Raw genomic sequence first — 17131 nt, forward strand, 5'->3', positions numbered from 1 at the left:
ACCACTCCAAAGCAGTAGGACTGTCTTTCAAAAACCTCTGCGTACCTTTTATGGACGAGTTTTGTGAGAGCACAGAGAGATCATTGTACCTGGCACAAGAGGTGTTCACGAAAAGAGAGACTTCCTGGAAGGTGCAAACAGTGGCATTTCCCCTTCCCTCCTCCCGCTCAGCACAGCCCAGGCTCTCAGCCCGCCGAGGCTGAGACGAGACCAACCCAGGGAGGCAGAAAGGATGCGCCAAAACCCACACTGTCAACCTCTGTGCTAATCCCTGTGGGACTCTAGAGGAGCCAGCCTTGGAATCGGGAACCTTCCTTCAGAGCCTCACTCATTCCACTGACACCAGCGCCTCTCAGGGAAGCCAGTTCTGTGGCGTGTGCGGCTGGGCCGCCTCGCATGCACCCTAACTCTGCTGCAGAGGGCAGGCGGAGAGGACACAGCCAAGGCACGAGGCCGCGGGGAAGGCCCAGCTCCTCTAGTCTTGCCTTGGCCTCTTGAGAGTCTGCTTGTCTGCTTCTTTAGTGTCATCTGGTCAAAACTATAAAAACCTGGATGTGTTTCTTTAGATGTGCTGTGTTGACTCTGTTTTTTTCTGTTTTTTTATTTATTTTTTTTTGAGACAGAGTCTCACTCTGTTGCCTGGGCTAGAGTGCTGTGGCATCAGCCTAGCTCACAGCAACCTCAGACTCCTGGGTTCAAGTAATCTTCCTGCCTCAACCTCCCGAGTAGCTGGGACTACAGGCATGCGCCACCATGCCCGGCTAATTTTTTATATATATACTTTTAGTTGTCCAGCTAATTTCTTTCTATTTTTTTAGTAGAGACGGGGTCTTGCTCTTGCTCAGGCTGGTCTTGAACCCCTGAGCTCAAACGATCCACCCGCCTCGGCCTCCCAGAGTGCTAGGATTACAGGCATGAGCCTGTGTTGACTATTTTAATTCCATTTCAGTCTCAGACTCCAAATTCCTCTCCCCTTCACTCACTTCTCTGACCGGCCCTTGGGAAGTGCTGGCGTCTTTAGCGCCCCTCAGTCCCTGTGCTACGGGGACCGAAGGCCACTGTTGTGATGGTCTGTTCAGCACTTCTGTATGTACTGGAAGAATGATTGTAATGAAGACACACACTGTAAATATAAGTAATTATAAATAAAATGTTTTTCATGTCCAACTGATCTTTTTGGAGGTGAGGTTAAAGCATTACTGTTTGCAAAGCACTTTGCAGCCCCCTGTTGTGGTAATAGGTAACTGATCAGAACAAATAATAATGTGATTTGCATCCCGGTCTTAGAACCTGGCTCCAAAGGGAAATGCACTGAGGGACGTGATCACTTTGCCAAGGCTGGAGGCCTGTGGCGCAGGCAGTGTGCTTAGTTAGTGGAGCTGGGACGTCCAGAGGAATCAGGGAAAGGCTCAGTGAGGAGGTGGGATGTGAGCTGGTCCTTGAAGAATAAGTCAGATTTGAACAGAAGGGTGGAAAAGAGGGAGATGTTCCTAACCAAAGGGACACCAATATAGGGAATAGGCCCTGTGTCCCTTTTTACTCTTGAGAATATTGTTCCAGGTAGGTGGATAGCCTCTTGCTTGCCTGTTACCTTATTTTGGATGCACTTCGCAGAGCAGGCAGTGAACATCTCCCTTCTCTCACCACAGCCTTTCTTCCCATTCCCTTGTAAAGGAAAATAAAAATCTCAGGACCCCCAAACTCCTTATGCCAAAGGGAAAGTTAAGCCTGGAGACTGAGTCACCCAACACTGTCATCCTTTTCCCAACTGGTTAGCTATACCTTCTCAATCTTGTGTCAAAGCGTTATGCGTTAGCCAGACTCCCACAGAAAGGCAAAGGCCTCCTTCACCTCTAGATGACTGTTCTCGCAAATTGCTTATAAGTAAATTCTTCCCACTCATTCATCCATGTACTTATTTATTTATTTAGAAACACAGTCTTGTCACATTGCCCTACCATTAAATAAGGACATGTCAACCGTAACTTCAGTTCTGCAACTTAAGTCTACCTCCTAAAGCTGAAGGCTGTTAGATTTCACACTGACCATGTCAATTACAAGCGTATCTTCCAAGGTGCAGAACAAGGACAGGATGAGATCAATCATTCCTCCACCTGCTCTGAGAAGTCTGCATACTTGACTCTTCCTCTACTCTCTTTCCTTTGAATGTTCACCTTATTTTGTGTATGATGTAGATTTCCTGGGCACTAATTCAAGTCTCACAGAAATGTAACCATCAGGCTCACAGCCTATCCCTCTCTTCCTACGTGTTTTCTCCCCTTTAAAGAAATGTGTAAGTACTGAGACTCCTGAAAACCTCTTCAGAGAGCACAGACCACAGACATTTCTGTAATTTGTGTTTTTCCCAGACGTGCCTTCAAGCTCTGACTCAAAAACTTTGGTTGATTGAGACTCTTGCCTCACTCTCTCATGTTGGGTTAATATCCTCAACTCCACGTCCCCAGTGTGGATGGTCGGGGAGGCAGAGTGCTGAGAGCCCCAGGTGGGTACAGGGAACTCCAGTCCTCCTTTAGCTTGGCCATGACCTCATCTAGATCCAGCTACATTGACAATCTAGAGGCCACAGGCTCAGAGAAACAGAATAAAATACAATGCAAGACACATGGGACTTAAACTTTCTAGTAGCCATACTAAAAAAAAGAAAAAGGTAAAGGAAACTAATGACATTAATTTTAATTTATTTTATAGAACCCAGTAGATCTAAAATACTATAATTTGAATATGTACTATTTTAATATGAGATATTTTAATTTATTTGTAGTAAACCTTAGCAATCTGGTATGACTTTTACATTTATAGCACATCTCGATTCAGATGCGAAATTTTCCTTGTAAATATTTGATCTGTATTTAGATTTCATAAATTTACAGTTGAAGAAGATTCAAATACTCAAGTTGCTCCAAACACACTTAAGCTTTCCAAAGAACTGCATCAATTATCAGTTTTTAAATTTATCAAAACAAAACAGTTTCTCATTTTAACCACATTCAAGTGCTCAATAGTCACACATGGCCAGTGGGTGAGGGATGGGGAAAAGCAGGGAGGGGGATATGCAGGGAGGGAGGGAAACCAGAGGACAGAAGGAAAATCAACCAAAATGAGCAGGATAGCAAACTTTCCGACTGGGTCTTCCTCCCCGCACCTCTGCCCCTCGCGATCCTCCCCGCCCGGGCGACGCCCCTCGGCTACACCCGGGTCCCTCTCAGCTCTTTGGCGCGGGCTGCAGGCACGTGGAGCCTGGGTAACTGCAGAAGGACCTCGCTCAGGCCTGGCCAGATGCTAACCCCGTGCACAAGCATCCACCTCCTCATCTCCTCCGAGCCCCAGGGTTCCTGCACCCGGCAAGGCGCTTCTCTTCTGGAGCCCACCAGCCCGAAGGCGCCAAAGCCGTGCGCAGCTGAAACGCGAGTGGCTTAGAATCGTAGCCCTGTCCGCCCTCCACATTGTACAGGTGGCCTTCCTCCCAAGTGTCGGGAGAAGTCCCGAGGCCCGCTCGTGGGCGGGGGGCGGGGTGGGGGGACACGAGAGCTCTGGGCCGCCTGCGGCAGTGGGGCACCTCGGCATCGCCGTCCACACTGGGGACGGCCCGGCACATGGCTGCAGCTGTCTCAGGGTGTGAGGGGAGGTGTGAGGCCCAGGCAACATGGGACGGGAGCTGGGGGTGGGGGGTGAGGGAGACGGTGAAGGGACGTGGCGGGGGCGGGGGGGGGGGGTGGTTCCCGGGCCCCAGCCGCGCCCCAGCATCGTGGACTGACGGGGCAGAGGTACGGGCCTAAGTACGGTACGCTGCTGCACTGAATGATTCGCCATAAAAAATGACTGCAACTAGGTCAGCGTCTCATCATGACTGCAGGTCAAGCAGGGATTCAGCCGTGGCTGTCACCGTGCACTCTTGACTGCTTCGGGCACCTTCGTCCGTTAGCACAGCCCCGGGAAAGGCGCCGCCTTGCCCCTGTCTTCCGAGGATCAAGCCATGCTCCCGCAGCGCTGGGATCTTGAGTGACAGCACTAGGGCCACCCTGAGCAGCTCCAGTGACACGGAAACACCTTTTTGTAATAGAATTGACCGTGCTCATCCCAATCATGCAGTAGCCTCATAAAACCACATGGGCTAATGATTTCCAGAAAGTAAACAACTTCCTGCTTCCAATCCTCTTGGTAACGTGAACCCCTGGCCTCTGCTCAGGAAAAATCTGACCAGCGATTGCCAACTGCAACTGGGCAGAGTCTGCTCAGCTCCTGAGATGCTATTCTCACCTCTTAATTTAGCAAACCAAGTTCCCAAGGACACTTTCATTGAGCTTTTTCCTTTCTTAAGGCTGAACTGGAAAGAAGGAGTGAATACACACAGACACTATAGTGTGTCTCTGTATAATGTGTGTATATATAGTGAACACACACACACACACACACAGAGTCATGCATCCCTTAATGACTAGACAACTGGGATACATTCTAAGAAATGCGTGGTTAGGCGATTTTGTCATTGTGCAAACATCACAGAGTGTACTTACACAAACCTCGATGGTATAGCCTACTCTACACCGAGGCTATATGCTATGATGCCTAGGCTACAGACATGTACAGCATGTTATAGTACTGAATCCTGTAGACAACTGTGACACAATGGTAAGTATCTGTATATCTAAACACAGAAAAGGTACAGTAAAAAATGGTATAAAAGATAAAATGTAGGACTGGAAGTTGCTCTGGATGAGGCAGTGAGTGAGAGGTGAGTGAATGTGGAGGCCAGGACATTACTGTATACTACTGTAGACTTTATAAACACTGTACACTTAGGCTGCATTAAATTTATAAAATATTTTCTTTCTTTAATAAATTAGCCTTAGCTTACTGTAACATTTTTACTTTATAAACCTTGAAATATTTTCAAAACTTTTTGACTCTTTTATAATAACACTTAGCTTAAAACACACCTTGGGCCAGGTGCAGTGGCTCACAGCTATAATCCCAGCCCTTTGGGAGGAAAAGGTGGGGGGAATGCTTGAAGCCAAGAGTTCGAGACAAGCCTGGGCAACCTATCGACACCCCATGTCTAAAAAAAAGTTTAAAAAATTAGCCAGGTGTGGTGGTGCACACCTGTAGTCCCAGCCACTCGTGAGGCTAAGGTGGGGGGATTGTTTGAGCCCAGGAGTTCGAGGCTGCAGTGAGCTATGATCGGGCCACTGAACTCTAGTCTGGGCAACAGAGCGAGACCTTATCTCAAAACACACACACACATACACACACACACACACATAGTAAAGATGTACAAAAATATTTTCTATCTTTATATCCTTATTCTATAAGCTTTTTATAAAATTTGTTTTTACTTTTTAAACTTTTTTGTTGAAAACTGAGATACAAACACACACATTAGCCTAGGCCTACACAGGGTCAGGATCATCAATATCAATGCCTTCCACCTCTACATCTTGTCCCACGGGAAGGTCTTCAGGAGTAGCGACAGGCATGGAGCTGTCATCTCCTATGATAACAATGCTTACTTCTGGAATACCTCCTGAAGGACCTGCCTGAGGCTGTCTTACAGTTAACCTGTTATATATAAGTAGAAGGAGCACACTCAAAAAATAATAAAAAGTTTAGTAAATACATAAACCAGTAACAGTCATTTATTATCATTATCATGTATTATGTTCTGTACCTAATTGCATGTGCTGTATTTTTACATGACTGGCCACACAGGTTTGTTTACACCAGCACCACCCCAAACACGTGAGTCATGCCTTACACTCTGACATTACCGTGGCTATAGCACTACTAGGTGACAGGAATTTTTCAGTCCTATTATAATCTTATGGGACCAAAGTCACATATATTAATATATGGTCCATCGTTGACCGAAACGTCGTTATGTGGTGCATGACTATATTCCATTTAATATGAAAAATTCTAAAAAATGCAAACTAGAGTGACAGAAAGCAGATCAGTGGTTGCCTGGGGAGGAGGTGGAGTGGGTAATGGAGGGATTATAAAGGTTTAAAAGAAATGGTTGAGGTGACGGATATGTTCATTATCATTTTTTAAATATTTATTTTTTATCTTTATGTTTTTTAGAGCTAGGGTCCTGCTATGTTGCCCAGGCTGGAGTGCAGTGGCTATTCACAGGAGCCATCATAGCACACTGCAGCCTCAAACTGCAGGCCTCAAGGGGTCCTCCTGCCTCGGCCTCCTGAGTAGCTGGGACTACAGGTGTGTACCACCATATCGGGCTTTTGTTCATTATCTGGATTCTGGTGAAGGTTTCTTCACATATGTCAAAACCATTCAAATTTTATACTTTAAATATGGACCATATATATCAATTATACGTCAATAAATCTGTTTTCATAAAAAGACACCCACCCCTCATGTTCACACACAGCCAAATGACACTGGGTCCCATCCTGGCATTTCCCCTGAGAGCTCATCTCCTCCTGGTCCACCTAGAGGGAGACACCTGCCAGGGCTGGCTTTATAACACCTCCCTTAGACTCGCTCTGTGGGCGGGAGCCCAGGAAGGAGCATGATCTCTACTCACACGGTAGCTATGACCGCTCAAAATTGTAAGTCAAAGTCATTATGTCTGCTTGCGTTCACATGTGTCAAATATTAACCTTTAATTACTTGCAATGAAGACAATAAACACAGGGCACTTGGGTTCAAGGGCAAGACCAAGACCTGTCATGCTCTGTGTTGGTGATGACATGGGCCTTCTTAGAAGAAGCAAAGACTTTTCTGGTGAGGGAGGTAACATAGCCAGGTAGTTCATCTGCTGAAACTAGTTTCCTAAGCTACCTAGATATCCAACAACAGATCTCATTTATCTTAGTGTCTCTCCTCAGTTACCCAACACATAACCACTTAAACAATTTTCCTGAATACGACATATTCTTTCCACGGAGAACCATGCGGCCACCAAGCTCAGGAGCTCATCACTCCTTCCTAACCACTGGATGAAATTGGATTAATCTCCAGGTTCAAAGTAATTTCCAACTGACTTTCTTCCTCATACCTACTCATTCAAAAGCAAAGATCTAATGAACAAGTACTGCCTGCTAAGCGCAGGGAAGTGCTCAGGATTCAAGCCTAATGTAGACAGAGTCCCTGTGTTCAGTGAGCTCACAGTCACGTGCAGGGAGACAAACAGAAACCACTAACCATCATATAAGAAGACTATATGTACAGAATGCTAGGTGGTATCAACAGAAGAATGACCAAATTATGGTATATCCAAACAATGGAATACTATTCAGCAATAAAAAGTTACAAATTATTGATATACACAAAACATGGACGATATCTCAGAAAATTATGTTGTGTGAAAGAAGCCAGGCATGGGTACATTTTTTGTGTTATTCCATATACGTGAAGTTCAGAAACAAGCTAAACTGAATACATGGTGATAGAAGTGGGAACCAGCAGCTGGAGGGGGGTGTGGGTGGACTGGAAGGGAACACAAGGAACCACTGAGGAAGGAAATGTCCTATATCCTGACTTGCAGTAGTTGTCACACAGGTGTAGGCATTTGTCAGAACTAATCCAACTGAAAACTTCAAAACTGTGAATTTTATTGTATGCAAATTATTCCTTGGTTTTAAAAAGAGTGTAAGGGATCAGAATAGAGAAATATATTTGCTTTTCTGAGTCTAGTCAGGAAAGACTTCACTAAGGAAGTGATGTTTAGACAGGATCTTAAAGGAGGAATGGAATGTTTTCTAGTTGGAGCTAAAAGCAAGAAGAAAAAGGTGGAGGTATGAGAGTCCACAGCACATCTAAGTAGAGGAAGCCTCAGGGATGTGAAGTTTTTTTGTTTGTTTGGTTTTTTTTTTTTTTTTTTGAGACAGGGTCTCACTCTGTCACGTAGGCTGGAGTGCAGTGGTGCAATCCTAGCTCACTGCAGCCTCTAACTCCTGGGCTCAAGTGATCCTCCTGCCTCAGCCTCCTGAGTAGGCAGGACTACAGGCACGTGCCACCATGCTTGGCTAATGTTTTTTTTTTTTTTTTTTTTTTTAGAGAGAGGGTCTTGCTATGTTGCCCATGCTAGTCTTGAACTCCTAGCCTCAAGCAATCCTCCCGCTTCAGCTTCCCAAAATGGGGATGTGTTTGAGAGTTTCCAGGAAGGGAATGGTGGGAGGCAGAAAAAAGTGGTTAGCACTGGATTTAAAAGACCTTGGACAATATACACTTTCTACCAAGGACAATGATAAATTATGGAAGTGCTTGGATTGTGGTTTTGTCTGATTAAATAATACATGCCCATTTTTTTAAAGTACAAATAATTAAGTTAGGTATAAACCAGAAAGTCCCTCATAATCCTAACTCCCAAAATAGTGTTTTATCACTAACAATTTAGTTTTATCTTTCCAGACTTTATATATATATACACGCATATATTTTTATATTCATTTTTAAGTTTTTAATAAAATAGTATAATAGGATTAGATATTACATGCTTTATAAGGGCTCCTATCATGCCTGTTTTCACTCTCATATTTTCAGTATCTAGCACAATCTCTGGCATAAGAAACATCTGTTGAATGGAAGAATGGTCTATACCTTGCTTTTTTTCCTAATGTATTTCTGGGTATCCTCATTCTTTTAATGGCTATACAATGCTCTGCTCTTTGATGCAATGCTCTATTGATAGACATTTGTTGCAAATTCCTTACTGTTACAAGACTATCCTTGTGTATTTGGATTTATTTCTATAGGATAAATTCCTAGAAAAGGAATTCTCATTCAAAATATGCACATCTCAAAATTGTATATAGTCAATTTTTCTGAATTACCACCCAAAAAAGTTGTACTAATTTGCTTTCTCACAATATGTTATTTCTACCGTATACTCAACAGTCTTTGCTTTATCAGTCTTTTTTTACCTTTGACAATCTGACAGTCCAAAAATTGTTTTGCTTTTCTTTTATTATTAGTGATTTAGCATTTTGTCTTATGTGGACTATTTGCATTTTTTCAGTGAATTATCTGTTTATGTCCTTTGGTGACTTTTTAACTGTTTCATTCATCTTTTTTTAATTATAGAAGCATTTTATATAAAAATAAAAAATACATATATAAAGCTTCTATACTTAAAATATAGAAATGAAATATATATATACATATATAAATGCAAAGAAGATAAGTGACAATCCTCTATATATGTCAAAAATATTTCTCCTAGTCTTCTTTGTATAGAGTGTCTTTTGCGGTACAGTTTTAAATTTTATATAGTCAAATATTCAAATTTTACATAGTCATTTTTACCCTTTGTGGTTTGTAGCCTCAGTGTAATGCTGAGAGAGACTCTCTCTACTTTAATATTAAACTATTCTAATTTTAAAAAATTCTTTTATGGTTTTTTTTTTTGTATTTAAATATTTAATAAGTAAAAGTGAGGTAAGGACCTAGCTTTACTTTTTTCCCCCCAAATATAATCAAATAACAGGCACATTTATTAAACAGCTGATCCTTTTTCCATTGATTTAAAATATCAATTTTATTTTTTTACTTTATATTTTTTAGAGACAAGGTCTTGCTGTGTCACCCAAGCTGGAGTGCAGTGGCCCAATCGTGGCTCACAGCAGCCTTGAACTCCTGGGCCCAAGTGATCCTCCTGCCTCAGCCTCCCAAGTAGCTGTGACTACAGGCGTGTGCCACCACACCCAGCTAAGTTTGAAAAAGTATTTTTATAGAGACAAAGTCTCATTATGTTGCCAAGGCTGGTCTCTAACTCCTGAGCTCAAGCAATCCTCTTGCCTTGGCCTCCCAAAGTGCTAGGATTATGGGCGTAAGCCACCATGCCCAGCTCCAATTTCTTCCTCTCCAGCCCCTTCTAGCCTTCCTGTCTCATCTAAAGGGTAGTGGGAGCTAAGAGATATCCAGCCTAAAGGTGGGGGAGGGCGATGCAGGCCCACTAAAAACCTGACATTAAACTTTAAGTTTACAGGACACATCTCCTCCCCCAAATCTTACTGCCACACCAACAGGGCTCCAGTGCAATAAGAGTGGATTACAGATGAACAAGCTGCAAGACACAGCCTTTCTCTGAAAAGGAGCATCTAGGGAAGGCTAAAGTCAAGAAGGGAGACAGAAACAAGATCACTAGAGGGATGTGAAGCCTCTGGCACTTATGGCTTCAGCAGACATTAAACACAGGCCAACTCCTACCCAGATTAACATAAAAGCTACACTAAAAGCTTTTTAAATTCTGTTCCTATTACCCAATAGGCGACGTCCAGCTTTCAACAAATTATTACAAGGCACGTTAAGAGGCAAGAAAAAACAAAGTCTGAAAAGATATAGTGATATTCAGATTTTCTTATTGAGTGAGCTTTGTTCTTAAGGAATTTGCATTAACTTGTCCGTAATATTCCCTTATTTATTTAATAGCATAGGAATGATAGTAATGTTTCCTTTCATTGCTGACACTTGTACCTTCTCTCTTTTTTCCTTACCATTCTGGCCAGAGCTTTATCAATTTTACTGATTTTCTTGAAGAACCAGATTTTTGTTTCATTTTCTCCATTGTTTCTCCACTGCTGTGTCTTTGATTTCTCCTCTTTTATTACTTCCTTTTTTCTCCTTACTTTAGCTTTAGTTTGCTCTTTGTTTAGTTTCTTAAGTGGAAGCATAGGTCATTGATTTTATACATTTTTTATTAATCTAACACAAGCGTTTAATCCTAACAATTTCTCTCTCTAGTCCCTCCTCAGGACTTTGCTTTGACAACTATCCCCCTCTCTCCTGCATCATCAATTTTTCCCTTTCTACAGAGTCATTCCCATTTTCATACAAACATGTACTTATAGTCTTCATCATAAGGAAAAGAAAAAGGAAGAACACCCTCTCTTTCCCCCACATCCAGCTCAGACTATCATCCCGATCTTCTACAATCATCCATGGTCTATAAGCTATGCCTCCTTCCTAATCTCTCATCCTCTATGGGCCACTACTCCACTTAGGTGTTCACCCTTACCTCTACACTGACATTGCTTTTATTAAGGTCACCAACAAGTTCTCTCTCTCCATATGCAATGAACAATTCTCTCTCCCAGCATTTGACATCCTTTCCCTGGCTCTCAGGCCACCACACTCCCCTGGTTTTCCTTCCTTCCTGACTCCTCCTCCTTCCCTTTCCAACTTCTCAGTTGGAATGTCCTAGGGTTCAGTCCTCAGCCATCACCTTTTCTTTTTGATCTGTACCCACCACCCAGATGCCCTTCATGAACCCCGAAATTTTAAGCATCTTATCTATTCAAGCTACTCTTTATTATTTCATAATTTATAGTACATTTTGCAGTTGCCTTAGAATAATACTTATGTTTTAATCTGTACAGTTAGATTATATGTTCCCCAAGAACAAAGATCCTCATCATCTTGTCTTTCCCATCCTTTTGAAGTGTCTAAGCAGTGTTCTGTGCATGGTAAGCCTTGAGTGAGCACTATCAACTCCACCTCTGATTTTGCATTGGCACTAAAAAATGTATAGTTTTACTACTAGGTAGAAGCAGAATTTACAGTCATCCACACTTAAGCGGCAAGTATGACCTACAAATTACTGGTCCTTAAAGTCAGGACGTGCTTGGGGATCATAATCTATCACGGTCACCTTAGAATATGTCTAATCCCCCAATTCTTCTATTGAGACTGGGAGCATAAACCAGTCAAATGGTTCCTTCTGTTCAGCATTTTCAATGAGGTGAAAGTAAAATACGTACTTCTTTCCACTAGAGGTTTCTCATGTGTTGAGGCTGGTCACAAGGAAATCTCTGTTCCAACTAAATGCCAAATAAATAACAATTAAATTAGAGCCACAATTTAATGTGGAAGGGCCAATGAAATTGTGTAAGAATCTAGGCTGATGCCTGAGGAATGTGCAGCTCTCCCATTGGCTTACAAGTTAGGAGCAGAGAGCTCTTAGTCCCTGAGAATACTTTATCCAATAATACAATCTACGTAAACCTGGAACAACCTCATTTCAAACCAGAGTGAACGGCACCAAATGGTTTTGAGTTTCACTTCATAATAAGTCCTACATATCCTGCCAGATGGTGAAGGTCAAGTTCGGGGAAGAAAACCAAAAGTTTTGGACTCTCTATAGGCTTCTCAGAGTCACCAAGTAGAAAGTAAATTGTATTCTCCTCTTCACCTGACTCCAAGCTTCAGCTACCATCATGTGATGTTTTATAAATTCACTATTTGACAATTACTTAGCAGATGTTCCAAGTCAGGTTCCAGGATCTTTGAGGATTCTCCTTTGCATGGGGTTTTTTTTTTTTTTTTTTTTTTTGGAGACAGGGGTCTTGCTCTGTCACCCAGGCTGGAATGCAGTGGTGTCATCACAGCTCACTGCAGCCTCTAGCTTCTGGGCTCAAGCAATTCTCCTGCCTCAGCCTCCAGATTAGCTGGGACTACAAGCATGAGCCACCATGCCCAGCTAATTTTTCTTTCTTTCTTTTTTTTTTTTTTTTTATAGAGATGGGGTCTTGCTATGTTGCCTGGGCTAGTCTCAAACTCTTGGGCTCAAGTGATCCTCCCACCTTGGCCTCCCAAAATGCTAGGATTACAGGCATGGGCTACCAAGCCCAGCCCTCTGCTTGGTTTCAGACACCTCAAAGAACTTCTCTGCATCAAACTGTTTCTGAATACACAGATATGAAATAGGCCTTATGAATTTAAAATCAGATAAAGAGTTTTTCTTTGAAAAAAGTCTAAGAACAGATCAGTCATAAATAAGAGAATGTTTTACGAGACAAAAACTGCAGTAACAGATACTGAAGGATACACTATTCCAAAGAAGAGAAAACATGGGAAATGAGTAGTGTGCTGAACAATCTTTTTATTGTTCACGGAAAAATACAGGTCTGGAAAGAGTCTATTGCATTGTGTACTAAATGCACGGTCTGATATTGCAAGTATATGTAACAGTATAACTTATATAAAATGTTACATATTTTAGAGACAGTATCCACCTCTTCCAAATACTAACATTTAATAGAATGAAATAAAGTCTCTTATTAAATAAGAAATGTAAACATTGCAATCATAAACAAAATGCTCTAAGCAAAGCACTTCAAAATTGTTTTGTGTGACATCTACCTTGCCTACCTGGAGTTAGGAGTGGTGAGGCCCAGAAAAAACTTAGCTAACAAAAAGTCAACACCCTCAAGGAGCTCTTTCCAGGAAGCAGGCCACTGATGCCCACGACAGGCTGCCACCCTGGCTGGTGGGCCAGCCAGGCACCCGGACCCACACTGACTGCTAATGCCCATTTGGGGGCTGGATTGAGGTGAGAGGGAAGAATACCAGGTAGGAGGAAGCTGCTGTCACAACTGCTTATATTGCATCCTCTCTACGGATATGAACAGTTAGCATTCTGGGGTGATCTGTCACTCTCAGCAAACACTGAAATGTGCTTGAGAGTAAAAACATTAACACCGGGAACAAAAGCCACTTTCTATGCAGTCTGCAGATATCATCATTAATTCCTTTCAGCCATGTTTTCATTAAGACGCTCTACTAAAAGAGGCTGCTGCTACTACACTGCCAGGCAGGCAGGCCAAGATAGAGGTAACAAAACTTCTCCAGTTACAACTACTGATTCAAATGAGTTAAAAATAAATAGAGAACAAAATCAATACCGTTCATGTGGCAACACTGTCAAGCACTGCAACAAAAGTCACAATTCCCAGGTCAACTCTAACTGTTATCTACCAAACAGGAAGTCCCCCCCGGAGGACAGCATACAACAGCAACACCACCTCCTCCTCTCCAATGTCCTCAGCGCTCAGAAAGCTCATTACAGATAACAAACGAAACATTTTTTTTTTTTTTTTTTTGCATCTATACACAGCAACAGAAGAAGACTACACCCTCCCCCTGGGCTTCTTTGCCGAAGCCAACCTCAGCAAGGCTCACATTCTAAGAGAAATCAGGGTTATAAAGGTCCCTCAATCACAGGTAATGAAGGAACATTAGACAATTTCCTCATCTAAGACAACAGTCTCACCATCAAGTAAAATTTTCTTCTCATCTAAGTTCCTATAAATGAGATTTTACAATATCCAGCTTCTTAATATGAAACTATTAGTGTGCAGAAAATACCTACAAAGCTCAAGTATGAGTAGTATTAATGTAATAATTCCAGGTTTTTCACACTCTACAGATCAGCAAGTATTTGATCAGAATACCCATTTAAGAGACTTGTAAGTCAATAGTAATAAGCAACTATCTATTTTTCTTATTGCATTCATCAAAGAACATCACGTTTCAATACTAGTAAATCCCAGTTTGATGAATATATTATTCCCCTCGACTCTGCACAGTAAATTTCACTGTTCAGTCTCTATCTACGTCCTTGACTCTTCCAGTTAAAGGGAGAAAGCTGGGAAGCTGCAGACGTCAGCGGAAGCACTGGTAATAGCGCTGACATAACCTTTAGGGGGATAACCACAATTGCTTATCAGACTGTTTCTAGCCTTACCAGGAGCCCTACTCCTCTTGACTCTCTAGATTGAGATATTCTAGTATTTTAAACATGGGGAGGGTGCATTGATATTGATAAAGGACTAGTTGTGTGTTAGTCTCTGGAATGATGTGCGTCTAGCTGTAAACACCGGCCACATCTGTTTTAAGCATGTCCACTGTTCTTCCCCACCACAGCACTGTCAAAACCACTTGTCCTGCCACTGTGGGCCCCCCACTGCTGCTTTCTCTTTTGAATGTTCCACTGCATATGTGGGATTCACTGAAGTATCACTTTAACATATAGGTAGTTTCTATTTCACACTACCAGCTCCTCAAAGACATCAACTGGGAACAAATTCTAGTTAGTAAAGGCACAATTCAATGGCATTTCTTCTTTATAATGAACATCAAAAGCGTTGTTTAGAAGCTGAATGAATATCTTGGGTATCTTATAAAGGGAATGCTAGATCTGCTACCAAAGCCCAGGGATGTTTATGAGACTTAAAGATTATATGGATTATGTAACAGCATGAGATTTGGCAGTTTAAGATATAGTTTCAATTTTACACGATACCATTTGGGTAAAAGTGCTGTTTAGTATCACAGGAGCAAACGAAAAGTGTCAACAATACGCTTTTGGTTTGCTTTCCTCGTGCTTTTGGTTACACTTCCACCAGCTCCAGTGAAGCCTGTCCCGGGGCACATGGCTCAGCTCCCTACACAGCTGCTCAGAGATAAAGCAATGAGCTTCACCTCAAGGAGCCCAGCAGCTAGCACTCACATGCTGAACACTGTGGCCAAGGGCCTTGGGGTAGAGCCCATGAAAAGCTGTAAACAGGGCAAATACAGATGTTGCACAAAAATCCTGCATTTTAGAATACTTTCCCAAGGAAGTCAGAAAATAATTGTTTTTAGTTAAAGAAATGCAATCTATACTAAATAACCAAAACTTAGAATGGAAAAACTTCATTAATCAATATCTCACTTTGACTAAATTATCAGAGTAAGCCAGTGTCATTTATTATTGCATTTGGAAGCAGAGCCTACCATGTTCTAAGACAGTACTAGTGAAGTACATGAAACGGTTTACAGAGGTGATAGCCCTTTAGCCTCTTGTGACCTCAGAACTTAAAAGGCAAAGGCTAACCAGGATCCTACATTCAGATACTGACTTGCTCAGCACAAGCTGAGTTAGGAGACAGTTAAACACCAGATTTTCATTCACTTATGGTGTTCTTGGGAAGTTCCCATTTGGACAGTGGTTCTCAGCCTGGATGCACATCAGAATCACCTGAGCAGCTTGCAGAGCTTACCAAATGCCCAGGCCAGTTACATCTGGAGGGGAGAAGCCCAGAACCAGCATTCCCCAGGCGAGTCTAACGTGCAGCCAGGATGCATAGCTCAGACGCATCCCTTTTGAGCACTGCTGCTTGAAAGTCACATGAAGGGGACTCGTATCTAGAGAGTTTTGTGTTTTCTCAATTCCACTGGAAAGAGAGATTTTTAGAAAAAGGCACAATTGTGCTTCCTCTAAAGGACACAGCCTGCAGCTTGGGAGGTGCTGGTTCCCGGAGGTTATCTGGAGCGGTGGCTGTAAAGAAGAAAGTCCTTGTCTTGGCAGAGCAGGCAGAGTTTCAGGGTTCGGCAGCTGCCTCCGGCAACAAAGAATGCCCAGATGCCCATGAACACCATGATTATGTATGCTGACACCAGATTGATTCCATAGTGAGGACTTATGAAGGTCTGCAACGGAAAAAGAAATCAGCCTGGTAATAACAGCAAGTTTATTAAACATGTGGAATAATAAAAGGTACAGGAAAATATGGAATAATTTTAACAGCTGCGGTGTGTTTCACCAAACATGTAACGTATCCCACGTGTTAGGGATCCACAAAGGCACGGAGAACTAAGCTAGATGACAGACACTGGGCTGTGGGTCCTGTGCTTTGCTGTATTGAAATGACAACTCTAGAAGGTAGTCATTAGGCAGAACCTAATGGAATACCCTATAGGAGATACAAGTTGTATAACCTGAGCTGGGTTTATATTCATTTCTGTGTTAACTGGCTCTTAGAATTTGGAAGAATAAAACAAGTCCAAAATTACTTTAGTATGAGTCCTTAGTATTCAAGGGAACATGAGGGAATAGCATCTCTTTTCAGCTGCCCAACTGCTATGGGTTCCAAAAGTTTATTCATTTAAAAAAACACTGATGGCTTCTGTGAATTACACATCCATATCGTTTCATTAATTGTGACAAATGTACCACACTAAGATCTGATGTTGGTGACAGAGGAAACTGGGTGTAGGGTGTGTGAGAATTCCTTACTATCTTCACAACTTGTCTATAAATCTAAATAACTACTCTTAAAAAAAAAAACAAAAAACCACTGACGGAATGCCAAGAGGTACTATGTTATGCAATGGTGAAGACCAAAGTCCCTATCCCTGTGGAGCTTATGTACTCGTAAGAGAAGCAGGTAATGAAGAAACAAATTAATTATAAATTGTGATGAATGCTAAGACAACATAATTATAATTGTGATGATGCTAGACAGTGAAAACAAGGTGATCTCCTTAGGGTAGTCAAGGAAGGCCTCAAGAAAGTGGCATTTAAACTGAGACATATAGGAGGAGTGATCCA

General features: G+C 42.2%; 1 protein-coding gene across 2 annotated transcripts in view; it reads right to left on the reverse strand.

The window, feature by feature from the left end:
- Positions 1-13282: 13282 nt before the first annotated feature.
- APH1B (aph-1 homolog B, gamma-secretase subunit) overlaps positions 13283-17131 on the reverse strand; it is a 29257-nt gene continuing 25408 nt past the window's right edge. For both annotated transcript variants that reach the window (XM_069459180.1, XM_069459172.1), the window contains one exon: positions 13283-16230. In XM_069459180.1, the coding sequence (XP_069315281.1) occupies positions 16063-16230 (168 nt within the window). In that variant the 3' untranslated portion in view covers positions 13283-16062. The remainder of the gene's footprint in view (positions 16231-17131) is intronic.

This window comes from Eulemur rufifrons, chromosome 2 (assembly GCF_041146395.1).
Source record: "Eulemur rufifrons isolate Redbay chromosome 2, OSU_ERuf_1, whole genome shotgun sequence".
Taxonomy (NCBI): domain Eukaryota; kingdom Metazoa; phylum Chordata; class Mammalia; order Primates; family Lemuridae; genus Eulemur; species Eulemur rufifrons.